Raw genomic sequence first — 14,919 nt, forward strand, 5'->3', positions numbered from 1 at the left:
GCTGTTGAAGTTTTTTTGTTGTTGTCGCAACTGCATGGAACTTTGCATTTCTCCGCTTTGAGATCAAATGTCCCCTCTGAATATTTGTCTCTGTGCACCTTTTTAAAATACCATCTGTGATGGAGAGCTCCAGAAAAATTACGTGAGTGTGTTTCTGTATTTAGACTTTCAGCTTTAGTAATCTCTGGCTTGTACACCACAAATCCTCGTAATCTTCCTTTACTACTAACATGGTGTCTGACGGTTTACATAGTAACCTACTGAGCCGTTTCATGTATGGCACAGAATTTTCCTACTTGTAACACATTTGCCTGGATAATGTTTACTTCTTAATTTAAACCTGTATTCATATGGCTGGAAGTTAGGGCTGGAAAGGTTCTCATGTTGGGTGGTAACTCCCTCATCCACTGACACCCCAGACAAGCGCAGGATGCAATGACTCATGTATGGAAACTACACACAGTGAGTGAGTTGGTGGAAAGGATGTGGTCGGAGAGGCCCAGCTAAAGGCTGTTTCCTTATGGAACTCTTGGAACTTGTCCATTCGGTCAATACTGGTCTTTCCACTCATACTCAGTTATAGTATCAAACATAAGCCTGTTGCTGTTCAAATACGTTCAAGCTCTCGGACCAGTTTCAAAAGAGACTGATCCACTCATCTGAATCACAGATCGAATTAGCTGAAACATTTAGGTGGAGCATTTTAACCTACATGAAGACATACTTATACACCTTTTTTAAAGTACAGATTACAAAAGAAGATGGTGATGTCATGACATCGCAGGGCCGTGTCAGACTGTCATCATGGGCTGTTATGTAAAAATGGTAGGAGCAGTTAGAACCAGCCTCAGCTGGGCTCTGGACTGTGGCCACTTCCACATACAGTATTACAGAAGGGACATAGTCATATCCAGCCCGCACTAACATTAAATCATTTAGATCAGACACTTGAGCAACTTGAGAATGTGGACTTTCAGTATCAAAAGGTGCTTGCCATTAGAACAGCTTTTCAGTAAAGCGCCTTGCTTGCATAACGGCAGTCGACTGTTATATTTGGGATTCAAACCCACAATCTTCCATTTTCCAGGTTACATCACGCGCCATCATTACCCACAGCATGTTATTTCAATTTATAATCTTCTTCCCCAAACTCCAAATGAAAAAAAAGGCAATGGACTCACAGTTTGTTCAGTGCTAAAAACCCTAAATCAGGACCCTGGATCAAAACAAACACACACACGCACACACACACACACACACACACACACACACACACACACACACACACACTTTCAAAACACTCATCTTGTGAATTAGCCCACATCTGTATTACATAATAGTGATTCATATGATTGCAGGATAAATTTAACAATCTGCCTTCAGGCACAGTACCTCCCTGTCACAGACAGTGCCTTAGTTTTCCATCTTGCTAAAGAGTCTTCGGTTGGTGCGCTTAATATTATGTCAGTGTTGCTCAGTTTTAGTTGAATGTAAGTGTTTACTCATATTGTATGCAAGCAAGAGACACTCTAGCCTTTAATTCAGTGAAACATGGAAAGAACGTGTATATACTTGTAGAACTTGTGTATTTTGTTTTGGATTTGCGAAGCTTATATGTTTTCTCAGAGTGCACTTGAAATGCTGATGAATAGAAAACTGGGTCAAGGTTTGCATGGTTGTGCTCCTTGGCCTTGTAATTCCCAGAATAATCACAGTGGGTGTGTTTGAGGACAATGTATCTTTCTGTCTCTGCTCTTCAGATCAGAAAGTCAGACATCTCTCTGTATTCCGGGCCAGTTTTATTCTCAATGTCTCTCTTTCTCTTTTTCTCTCACTCGTTCTTGCTTCCGCCCCCTCTCACTCACCCTATCTGTTCCCTCTGTTAAAGGTCATGTATCTCTCCAATCTTCTGCTAAAAAAAGAAATAAATAAAAATAAACATTATCCCTGGGGATGCAATATTCTTACCATTCAACTATAGACACCTTTTCATTTTGCCACTGAAAATAATATCTTTTTAAGTACGCTTTATGATTTTTAAGACTCTCAAGTTGGCACTGGGCAGCTACATTATAAGAACAGGTGTTTGAATGTATCCTAACTGAATATAACATATTTCATTTGAAATAAGGTCATGGTGAAACAACTAACAATGTCATTTCTGTCAGGCACAGAGGACAGAGGACAGAGGACAACGACCCTCAGTTGTTGTGTATATTCCGCTACGGTCCGTCTGTGAGTGCATTGTTCTGTGTAACCTCACTGTGAGTCTTGGAGCTGCTGGCGTGTTAAGGTTAAAATGGGGCAGAGTCAGAATATACCTATTCAGAGTAACGCTTGTTTACAGAAGCACATCTACGTCACACTACACATAAATCAAACATAATTCCAAGCATACACTGTGAGTTGGATAGACTCTCCTTATCAACTTCGTTGGTGAAATGACACGCAAATACTAATATTCTTATTAAAAGTACATATTGAGAGAAACTGAATTACGTGGCTTTTAATTGCTCCACACCAAGAATTGGTAGATTAAGGGTGCAGTCCTATGGTCAGAATTAGTCCAAAATACATACTAGCTTTTCTGGATTTAAAATTAATATGTGCACAAGCTATGTTAGTTAAAATGGGTGATGCTGGTATTTAAGAGCTGGCATTAGAAAGTGTGTGTCTGCCATTAAAAAAATTTCTGAGATTTTTGAACAAACCAGTTAAGTCTTTTCTTGTGTCAAAATATGTCTTTTTAATTCAAGCTTTCCACACACACTCATCTGACTTTGAGCTGTATATGGTGTCTAAGGGAATCCCAAGTGGACTGAAGGCTATAATCTCATGGAGGCTTTAACCCATGTAGAGAGACTGAAACTTTTTTTTTTTCACTGGATGTTGGTTATGTTCAGTGCAGGTCTACACTGCACCAGGTCCTCACACATACACACACACACACACACACACACACACACACACACACACACACACACACACCAGTGCCCGCATACTTAAAACATTAACAGAAGTGGATGAGCGGGTTTTTGCAGTTTGGTATTCTCATAAGAAATCACCAAGTGTGTAATGCCATTGTCCAGAACAAAGATACTCTCTGTTACTATATAAACTGTAGTAGCCTCCCTCCCATCCTAGAGACGGAAAATTCCAGTATCATCCAATGCATCCCACCACATTTTCCAAAACCTATGTAATGACACACAGTACGTATGCTTGTATAGTAAATGGATCTTTATGCGTAAGCTAGAATGTTAATGATTGAATGGTGATATGAGCTGTTGTACATTCTAACTGAACTGTAAAAGACACCACAGGCAAAGGAGAGAGCTGTCCTGGAAATGTACCGGAATGTGCTAAAAAAGCACATGCTCTCTGCCGGGCATGCTGGTTAAGCTTTCCATCATGGCTCAGTTTTCAATGGTTGTAAGTTACTGGGTTCATCATCTGAAATAATGACGATACAGCAATGACTTTTCTCACTAGAGGAGATGTTTGTGCGTGTGTTATTATTTATGAATGAAGTTCAGCTTGGCAAAGACAGAAATTTCACACATTTGCAAGGCAAAGAGCTCAGAGCCAGCTGAGCACTGAATGTGTGTGTGTGTGTTAAAGGTTTAAATGACTGCCTTCTCATTCTGTGAGAACAGCAGTCTTCCCATGAGGAACAGTAGACTTGTCTCAGGAGATACTAACATTAAAGCAACACCTTCTAGCAACAGTACACTAACAACGGTTCCCAATGCCCAAATAACGGCACATTGCCCGAGCTACCTCACACTTTCACAGGTAAGCTCAGAAGTCTCTGAACCTAACAAACAAAGGGAGGTGTAGAGCACAAGCCCAGTGAGCACCAATCCCAGCCCAGCACAGTGTGTACCCTGATCTCATTGGTCGAGAATGCTTAATTCAGTCCACTCTACAGTTATTTTACAATAACAACAGCAGGGCTTTATGACTTGAGCAATCCGTACTGGGAAAACGTGCTCGTGCACACGTAAACATGTTCCCTGGGACAAACTTTTGACACAAAAACTCAGTCTCACATTAAACTTAACTTGAAGAGAAAGCAGCCAAAAAGTTGAGGCAGTTCAAAAAACTTGACTGGATATTACAAAAGATCCTCTGACTGTGAAACTATTTGTTCTGTCACTCAACACCTCTGTGATCATGACTGCTTTCACTCTCATCTGCACAGTGAGTTTTCCATTTGTGGTTATCTGTTTAGCAGTTGCAGATAATTAAGGTTTATTGTATTCTTACTGAGCAAGATGTATTTATGAAGATGTGTGAACACGCACCTGCTAATAATAAATGTACACGAACTCTGAGCACAACCCATTCTGCACATCTCAGTACAGGAGTGAGCAGAGCGAACTAAATTAAACATGCACACATTAGACAGACAGCATGGCCGTGTAGGCAAACATTCTAGTATGCAGTCAAACATCATTATGAATGCTTCTGAGATCACTGCTTCCGCTGTTTTGATCCACTTCACATTTTAATTGAGTATCATTACTTTGGTATAATTACAAAACTAAAATTATACTAGTAGTTGTTGGTGGCTCCTTTATTTCACGCTGAAATAAACAGCATTTATGAAATACGGTAAGTGTATTCCGCCTGAGCGACAATAAGGGATGAATGCATCTCAAGGGCTGGGGGAGCTGGAGAGACGCGTGCAGCTCAGGAAGAGGATGTTAGGATATGAGGGAAAGAGAGTGAGAGCACAACTCACACAGGAATGATACCAATCTCTTAGCAGCTTAGCACACAGAGTGCAAGGGGTGAAGATGAGATAGAAGCACTGTGCATGTTGAGTTACCTTGCTGCACTGAAAACACAGATATCAGACGGGTGCTTAACTGAGGCACCTTTATATCTCCATGCACACTGCTGCCTGAGAGCGGTCGCACACACATGCACAGACACACACACACACATACACACACACACACACACAGACATGCCCAAACACAAACACAAACACAAACACAAACACACGCACACATGCAGACATGCACAGACACAACCACACACACAAAGAGGGACACACACACACACACACGGACACACATGCATGTACGCGTGGGTGCTCACGCACACAGACATGAGTACATTTCAAAAATGGCGCCCGAGAACTCAGCACACACAAACACACAGAGACACACATACATGCATGCACGGGTGCACACACACACACACACACACACACAGGCACATGCACAGGCACTGACACAGACAGACCAGTCCCAGTGCTGAAAGGTGCTGAAAGCAGATCAGTAAGTGTGTTGCATGATAGAACAGAAGCTTTTCAGTCGACAGCAGATCCAGTCTGCTAAAGCAATTACAACTAATAGGACTGGATCATCAGATCATCAGACACACACATGCACACACATACAGTCACAATCTTTGGCCATCTGCCGCCCAGCAGACACTGGCTCCACAGCACTGAGAGTGAGGGAAGAAAAAGCATGATGTGACAAGACCGTTGGCAGATGAAGAAGTCGGCCAGCTGAAATCTGAAATGAAAAAAGTTCTTCAATATTTAAACGAATTTCCTTCACATGACTGTTTATATTTGTGCCCTAAAGCTTCAGCTCATCATATAAAACCAAACACACGCACACACACATACACACACACACACACACACACACACACAGCCATAAATAAATCTCCAGGACACACCAAACGCATCCACATCAATTTACAAACACACATGACAATTCTCGATACCGGCGCAGGAAATAAATTAATGGATGCAGAATCATTCATCCAATCCCCAGAGCCAGTGTTGTACTCTGTAACTGTCCCCTAAATGGGCCAGAATCCATTCCAAACCCCTCGGGCTCTCAAAGCGAGCACTTCAGTCAGAGGACCAGTGCGTCATCAGTAGACACATTAACTCCTGCCCTCAGGACCCAGGGAAGGCCAGATGATGATGATGATGATGATGATGTGGTTTTATGTAAACCCCTTGTCCCAGCCCTGTGAGCATCTTCATAAATTTCATAATTAATAGAGACAGCATGAATCATCACCATTGTGATAATAACAGTCACATCATCTCTAAACTGGGGCCTTTAAAAAAAATGTCTAAAAGCCGTGAAGAACGTCTCTTTAAAGTAAATGGCTCTTCTAGCAAAAAGGGGCGGGGAAAGGTCTCGAATGTCTAATCTAATTTGATCTCGGTCACAAAGGCCAAATGAAAGCGTTTGATCTGTCAAATATCACACTGCTACCAAGAATAGAAGAGGTCATGTTAGTACATGGGATCTAGGCTTTCATAGTCGCGGAGCTAATCTTTGATGTCTTTGAGCCTCCAGGTCCAGTCTTTTACAGTCTGCATGGTGCTGCTGGCCTCTTATGACCTGAGCTGTGAAAAAAGCCCTCCCAACACGTGGTGCACAAAGCTGATCTCTCAGCAGTAGTCCGACTGGACCAGGGCCTCTCCTTAATGTGAAGCCTTCAGATCCATTATGCATGAGTACATTTAAAAAATGTGCACGAGAACTCATCGCACACACGCGCACGCACACACACACACACAGAGGCCAGACCCAACAAAGCAAGCCAGTAGGACTGAACATTAACCACCCTGCCCAGTAGGAAACACAGACAATCCCGTGACCACTAAGTGACCAGCTAGTAATGCCCATTTCTTGACCTGTGTTCAGGTTAGTATTTTGTATTGACTTGTTCAGAAAACCATCCACCACTTAACAGTCCCTAAAGAGATTTGGAAAAATGAGGGAGGGGGATGAAATTCTGTGAAATTGCCATTAGGAGTCGAGTCTGTGGCATTTGGACAGGATTAGAGGTGCTTTTCATGGTTTTTACGTGTCCTCTGTGATAACCCAGCTCTTATCTTCACTGTGCCTGTCACACCGAGGAATCAGCTGACAGATAACATCCACCAGGCTTACGACAGAGATGGAATACGTAATACTGGATGACTGACCACGGCGGCCTTGAAAATGAATAGATAGACAGAATGGATGAATGAATTGTTGTGCTACAGCTCTGCTTCTCAGCATGTCCAATGCATTCCTGAACTCCTCATATTCTATAAGTTTGAGTGAGTGGTAACACATTCTTTCTAGATTACCAGGAAGCACATACAATGGGTGACTGTCAACATGAAAATGAATTATTCCACCACAGCCCCAACAAGAACTGGTCAGAGTCTTAGCCTGAAACAAGAGACTTAGTCCTTAAAAAGTGTGTTCATAAAGTACGGTCCAATCTTTGGATGATAAAGTGTGATACGATAACCTACTGGAGACTGAAGGTAGTGCAGTAGAAAGAATGAAGGCAGTCTCTAACCAGCCTAATGCTCTGCTAAGTGCCCTGTCATGATCTCTCCTGTCATTCTTCAACTGTAAGTGAATTCAAACACAGTCACTTAACTGTGGCCTCTGGTTGTGTTTGACTGCACTGCGTTTTGGAATTTTTTGTAGCAGCTGCATGTTCTTTAGACGTGAGACTGTGCTGATAAATTTACCATGAGGGCGGCTATTTTCTTCTCTCGTTTCATCTAAAACTCCCATTTTAATGAAACAGTCACACACTCCCAAAGTCAAATGAGAATCTGCTCCACCTCAAGATCTGTAATGTTACAGAGCAATCCTCAACCCTCTGAATTACATTACATTTAGACCTCAGCAGAGATCATAACACACTTCCAGTGCCATGAAAATATGACACTGAAGACTTTAACGGGCATTAATGTTCATGTTTAAGAGTCCTGGTAGCATCATTGACTCTGACACTATAAACACGGGACGTCATGGGAATGAATCTAACACATTCTCCTCACTGTACAATACTGCCTCAGTCACGGGTTCATATTTGTCACATTAGCTGTAATGAGCTAAGCTAATTTCACAGGTAACAAATGATTCTATGGTCACACAGAGCCCTTCCACATGAGTGCTACCAAAACATGTAGTACACTTTCTGACAGAGAGGATTAAAATTCCTCTGGGTTATGTCAACACGAGTAGCGGTGTTTTGAGTATGTGAGATGTACGGGAATTGGCACGTGGTAGCAGCGAAAATACCCCCTGCTGTATCTCAGGCCACAGAGCTCGGATCCATCTCACAGAGACAAACTGGGAGAGGGAGAGAGGAAAAGGCCTGAGAAGCAGTGAGGGTTACAGACTTTGGAGAGGATAAGATTCACACAAAATATGTAAACCAGGAAGACCCGAAGCAGAGGAAGCATATGAAAAAAGACTAATGAAACTAATGAAATCAATGCAAACAGAGAATGTCAGAATGCAGAGGTGGCGTCTATAATAATAATAATGATGATGATAATAATAATAATGATGGTGATAATAATAATAATAATAATAATGCAGCAATTAACCACTAATTTATGTTTAGGAACAATAATTTGTTTAGCTATTGGAGCCTCCCTATTCTTTTTGTAAAGACATGCTATTTCATGTCAATATAAACTGAAGTAAGGGATGCATTGAGTGAAATAACTGTTTTAGTTGTGCTGTGCTCCATGCTGGATGTCACAAGCAATGATATAATCTGAAACGATGAGTCCATTAGTGCTCTTTAAAATAAGTAGCGCAGCACCACAATAATCCCACAGGCCGACAGTCCCAACCTGGACATGGGATTAAATTGATACTTTTACACAGGCAACTAATCACAGATTACATGAATGCGCTAGGTAAGAGAGCATTATTTTAGCCTGTGCGTGGGGGGTCTCCAGACATAATCCAGAGGTTAGTAGTGAAGTGTGAGTACTCCAGTCAGCCAGACATAGAAAAAGACACTTTACATACTCCCTACACAGGTCTAGAACCAAAAAGATCGCATGAAGGGGACTGACAATATCTTGTATTTATACCTTTATAATCATGGTAAGCATTCATTCATATGGCTGTACAGCCTGTGAGAGCATAAAACATAGTGTATAGGTGTCCTGAGTGGATGCATAGAGAATGAATGTGGCTGAAGAAGAAACTCCACCGGCCTGACTTGCTCCAGCCAGGGTGGAATTGTTGTATAATGGTCAAATGGTTTTGAAGACACTTGAATCTACAGGCATTTATATTAGTAACAGACTTATAATAGCCTTGAAGTATAATATGGGTACAAATGAAAAAGATTAATAGTGTAATGTAGAAAGCAATTTGGCTGAAGATGAAAAGCAAACCACTGTTGCCACCTGCTGGTCATCTTACTCTACCATATATTCTGAACAAACACAGAGGTGTCCCTGCATGCAACACAGAGTGGTTTATAACTACAGCTTCAGAATACATTTCTTTTATTTTTCAAACAGATAATGCAGTATACATTTTCCCCAAACAACGACAAGAACTCATAATTATGTAAAAGACGTTCAACTAAAAGCACTTCATGCTCTAAAAAGATTTCATGTTTTCCATGGAGTTTCTTTTCTTTATGCTTTATGAAAATATCAAAAATTGGATCTATCCTCATATACAAATAACAGCTTATCGATCTAAACCAAACTTGTACAGTGATGGTTGTATACACTGCAATATCTGTGAAATGGCTGGCAAAGTTTATGCTTCAAACAACTTTATTTTGAAACCGTGTGGTGAACTTGAACCTCTGGATTAAACAACTGATGTATATTGTTAAAACAGGTAGGATTGAAAAAAAAAAAAAACCCTGACTCAAGCAATACACAACAGTGGGCAAAGTTCCTGTGCAGACTAGACCTTTATAGTACCTCTAAACAGACAGGTACAAAGAGGGGGCAAGAAAAATGACAAGATCCCATCTACATCTGAAAACAAAGTTTATGGAGATGATGTTAATGTTGTTATAAAGAACTCCACAAAATTCCTGGGGAGCTAGGTCGATCTCGTTGAGTTTGTCTGAGACAGAGGGCATTTGCCATGGACAGAGAAACTACCAATATGAAGGGGTTACAGAAAACATCTTCCACAGCGGGAGGTTTCCATTGATAACCTGATGATTTGACAATGTTACAGTGATGATATTTTGAAGGTACAGCTGAAGCACAATTTGGTGGTGATGAAACGGACTCTTTAAATCATAGAAGCCCTCAACATGAGACACTAATATGATTGTGTCAATGGAAAAAAACAAAACAAAACAAAACAAAAACAAAAACACTGTCACACACTTGAACATCTCCCAAAGCCCCCCCCACCCCACTTCATATCCCTCCCAGGTCCCCAATCCTATACAAAAGGACAATAAAAAACACAAACCAAAGCAGCCACAGTTGTTGGAACAGGAGCTCCAGAGACTAAGTGTACTCCAGATAAGGGGAGAGAGAGAGAGAGAGGGAGAGAGAGAAGTAGAGAGAAAGAAGAGAGAGAGCAAGAGGAACCATCAGTCCGACCTAGGCCTGTTCTGGCCCTTAAACCTTCCAGGCTTCATTTGTGCTCCTTGGCGGGGGCAAAGTAAAGCTCCATAGGTTTGTTGACCTTCCAGTACTTCTCACTCACCAGCTCCAGAGAGAAGGACCCATTCAAGACCTATGGGAGAGAAGAGAGAGAGTTAAGTCTGAAGACACTTGACCACAGCAGAGTTCTAAAGGTCCAGTCAGTAGGGTTGTACAGATCCAATCAAATGTCTTGCTTATAAAGAGGATGAAAGTATCGTTTATTGGTGACTCATCTTGACCTGGCTGTGGGGTCCCAGCCGATGTATTTATAAATACTGTGATAAATGTAACGGTGCTAGTTTCACTAAGGTGTGGTTTGAGTGTTATTGTTTGTGGTGGTGCTGTACTCACTGTGAACTGGCCATTGGCTGTGGGGATGTGGATGGTGTACTGTTTTTCGCTGGCTGCGTCTACGTTGATGGGGCTGGCCTCTCCATTCTTGCGTAGCTCCTCCAAAGCCAGGCGCACTGCCAGGTATTTGGAGAGGTGGTCAACTGTGGCATTGCCTGAAGTCTTGATGTACCTGCCAACAAATTCCAGAAAATTCAATTAACTCCCTCACAACTGTCCCAAAGAACAGAATAAGACAATTAAACAGAGAAACAGTTGAACAGTCAGTCAGTTCCTATCCTCTCACTCAAATATTTCCCACCCATGTAGAATTGTTTATGGAATGTTTTAAACTGGTTTAAATACTGGAGCATACTAATGGAAATGTCATAATGATGACAAAAGAATAAAATAAAATCATACATAAGATCAGAAAGAAGGAGAAACAGAGGATTAGAGACAAAGTCCAAATTTACAGACGTGGTAATATGATCACTGCCTGGAGGAATGCCCTGATAAGTGAAAAAGGACAGAAACGCTCTGCTAAAATTAAAACAGTCTAGGTAACACGTAACAAAAACAGAATAAACAAACAGAACACAACTGATCCCCTAGAGACAAGTTATGTAAGCAGTTCTCTAAATCCACAGACTCTGAAACTCTAGCCCCAATGAGACTTTGTAGACCCGACAGTCTTTCTACCCTCCATTTCTGCATCAAAGACAATGCTATGTGTTCCATAGCTACCAGACACAAGTTTTTCCACTAATCGCTCCCTAATAAGAGATAAGAGGGGGCTCGTTACTGAGGTTTGCCCACCTCGTCTGTGCAGCGTCCTCTTTCTCCATGAGTGTGGGGTGAGGGCGGAAAACCAGTTCGATCTCGCTGGCTCCATCCATAGCCATGTCTCCTCCTCCGTTCTCTGTTGCATTGTCCATGTCCAGGCCTGAATCATCGGAGGTCTTGGTGCGTTTGATACTGGGCCCTGCCTCCTGGTTGCTGTGAACTGAGGCATTGCTGCAGTGTGAGCTGTCGCCGTTGTCCTCCACACCACTGCCATTCTCAATCTGATGTTTCTTCCCTCGCTGCAGCCTGCAGTGCCCCGTGTGGTAGGAGGGTGGAGACGCATGAACAGTTTGAGCATACGATTAGGCAGGGGACAAAATGAAATCCTCATAAATCTTACGTAATAGCGATTCAATAAACAGATCTGCTCTCAAGTAAATGGAAGAAGGCTGTTACAATGAAGAACTGCCGTAAGCTTTGTTACAGGAACTACTGTGGGATTGAAGGCACACAATACGAAAGGGGATAAGATTACCTACAAAGCAATATGCGGTAATTTTACAATTCTCTCTGAGTCAAGAGAAGAAATCCACCACTTGGTCTCAACTTAGAGAACTACAAAACAATGGAATATGCTAATAAAAAAAAACTTTATTTCACTCTCTATTTATCTTCTTTGTTGCTTATGAATATTCTGCACATTTCTTTCAAGTAACATTAATAAAGCATCAAGAACCCATCTCCACCATGCAAATGGTCTACAGACCTGTTCATGGCCTGGATCTTCAGGCCTTCCTCAATACTGTGGCTCAGGGCCTGTTGGTTGTTGTGCTTGCTGATACGGGCCAGCACTCTTTCCTGGTGGGCTTCATACTCGTCTCTGCTGGGGTAGATCTTACTGATCAGGGCATCGAAGTTGGGGTCTGGACGGAGGGAGCGCTTTGACACCAGCTTCTTCCGGCACGTCGGACACTCCTTGTTCCTGTGAGCAAAAGAGATAAGGATGATGGATAAGGTCGGGAACTTAACAGATTTTCGTTTGTTTGATGAGTGTGATCCTGACCCTTAAGCCAAATGTGGCAGTGCAGAGTAGTATGGAAAAACCTGTGACCCTCACAATTTTCAATACTTCAGCTGAAATTCAAAACTTCAATAAGTTGCTATTATTTCAAAGTACAGGTACACAGAACTATATATATATAAAAAAGAATCAAACGACACCTCTAAATACTGCTTAACAACACTTATTAACTTAGTCAAATACCTCAATTCCATTTGGACAATCCTGCCAATCTTTACAATACCAACAACAAATTATGGACCATTGGAGCAGTTTATTTAAGAATAATTTCATTGTGACCTGTATGTGTGAAAACCTAAGGTTAGGCCACCATCACTATGAACAACTGGTTTATTCTACTACTGCTGTCCTAAATCAATGTAGAACCTACCCGGATCTGAGAGCCGTGATGATGCAGTCTGCACAGAAACGGTGCAGACACTCCTTGGTTGTCATGGTGTTTTTCAGCATGTCCAGACAAATGGGGCACATGAGCTCACTGTGCAGGCTTCGGGGGGACACAGCTATCTCCAGACCATCTGTGATGGCCTCCTACAGTTCATAAAACATCAACAGAGGTTCACTTATATACATGATATATATTCAAGTCTGCATCAATCTTCAACACTTTCAGCTCAGGTAATAGCCATCTACAGGATATTCACCACTGTTAAATGAACACCAGGTGTGTTAATACTGCCCCCTTGAAGGACTAGACTGGGACAATATAAATACTCTCAGTGTTCATTTACCACTTGCAAATTTGCTTTGAAGCGAAGGTTCAGAACTTGTTTAAATAATATGTTGAAAATGCATGGCATTTTGGTGAGTTCTGATTACCTGTGGGGTTCTCTGGAGTTCATAAAGACTGAGCTCCCAGGTCTTACTGAGAGGCTGTACCCCGTTTGTCTGTACAGTCTGTGTCATCTTTCCAAACTAGTGTTCAGAGAATCGCTCCTATAAAACTCTGTGAAAACATACACGTAAAACTGGTAAGTAAATGCCCAGTTTCCAGCTTAATTAAAAAAAAAATCCTGATGTCTTAATTATAGAGCAGTGCACAAGAAAACACAAAGCATTATGAGCCCTTAAAGCAAAAACAAAAGCAAACTACACAATTATCTGATTCCTGTATTTACAAATGACCTGTCTGCATAAAGTACTATCAAAAGACAGGATAACTTCTCATCGTACCTAAGGAATACTTAACCTAACGCTGCTACCTTCTAGGAAAGAAACCAAGCTTTGTTCTACAGAGTCTTTAACGTTATAGGCAAATGTCATCCGGACTCTATGCTTAGGAGAATGTGACACCGCAGACACTTCTATTGAAATACATGAAAACTGGAACGTGCTTATGAATGCAAATTCTACGCTGTTCGTACTGGCAAGCGTTTTGAAGCGGAGCTCACGCTATGTTGTGAGCTACAGCCATAGAAAGGAGCGAGCACTGCGAGCAAATCTTGGTTAGTAGCTGTCGACTGACTTGCTAATATTAGCTGGCATGGTACTTTTTATTCGTCTTTGTGTTATCTTACAACTACTGCACCTAAGTTCATTAACAGTCGTCCTGTCAAATTACTTATTTGGCCCTGTGTGTTTTTTTCAGTTAGCAAAATGACCACAAATATAATTTGTATGCTACTGTGTGGATGGGTTAATGTTTTTATGTCCTGCGCTGTCAAGAAAACGAATAAGCACAGCTAACCAGTTAGCTACTAAATTGGCTAACAAGGAAGCTAGATTTCACACTCCATAAATCCATCTTCCCAGACCCTACAATTCCACACGATATTGATACAAGAATGCACGTTCAGTGTAAGCCACAAAACTGCAAAATGATAAAATATGCTGATTAAACATGAGTGTTTACATACTTACATTTCTGTGTTGTTGCGCGACTGTCCTGCCAGCGCGTTCTGGCAAAACTCAATATGGCGGATTTTGCTTTCGCAATGGAGTTTGGGAAACGTAGGAATGAAGGACAATGAGAGAGATTTGAAGTTGCCGTGAAACGTCACATTAACTGTCTATAAGAGTATATGTACAGTATTTATGTATTCGTAGGTGATACATTTCAAATATTAGATGGGACTTATTTTGGTAACGAATAACTACACAACAATTACTAATACGACAACATCTGTTATTAACTAGGTTGCCTGAGTGTCTTTTCTCCTTTTCTCCTCTTTTCTTTGCCTTGCAAACCTTGGATCCGTATTAGTATGATTTTTGTCAGCTGCTTTGCAGACAGATAAGGTAACACTGTGTTATTACAATGTAAAAAGTATAAATTATCCTGTTAAAAGCCGTG

General features: G+C 41.4%; 1 protein-coding gene across 1 annotated transcript; it reads right to left on the bottom strand.

Annotated features, from left to right (window-relative positions):
• Positions 1-9,364: 9,364 nt before the first annotated feature.
• rnf2 (ring finger protein 2) lies at positions 9,365-14,525 on the bottom strand. Its single transcript, XM_030773938.1, has 7 exons — positions 14,487-14,525; positions 13,446-13,572; positions 12,997-13,157; positions 12,312-12,527; positions 11,579-11,851; positions 10,781-10,952; positions 9,365-10,520 (listed from the first exon to the last, which is right to left on the bottom strand). The coding sequence occupies exons 2-7, from the start codon at positions 13,530-13,532 to the stop codon at positions 10,419-10,421; spliced, it is 1,011 nt and encodes a 336-aa protein (XP_030629798.1). The 5' UTR covers positions 13,533-13,572; positions 14,487-14,525; the 3' UTR covers positions 9,365-10,418.
• Between the last annotated feature and the right edge of the window lie 394 nt (positions 14,526-14,919).

Source organism: Chanos chanos, chromosome 5, assembly GCF_902362185.1.
Source record: "Chanos chanos chromosome 5, fChaCha1.1, whole genome shotgun sequence".
Taxonomy (NCBI): domain Eukaryota; kingdom Metazoa; phylum Chordata; class Actinopteri; order Gonorynchiformes; family Chanidae; genus Chanos; species Chanos chanos.

Bases quoted from the DNA above. Each gene is read 5' to 3' on its own strand.
- rnf2 (XM_030773938.1), bottom strand. From the start codon at position 13,532: ATGACACAGACTGTACAGACAAACGGGGTACAGCCTCTCAGTAAGACC. The intron at 13,158-13,445 runs GTAATCAGAACT...TATGAACTGTAG, and splicing joins AACTCCAGAGAACCCCACAG to GAGGCCATCACAGATGGTCT. The intron at 10,521-10,780 runs GTGAGTACAGCA...TCTCTCCCATAG, and splicing joins CAGCCAATGGCCAGTTCACA to GTCTTGAATGGGTCCTTCTC.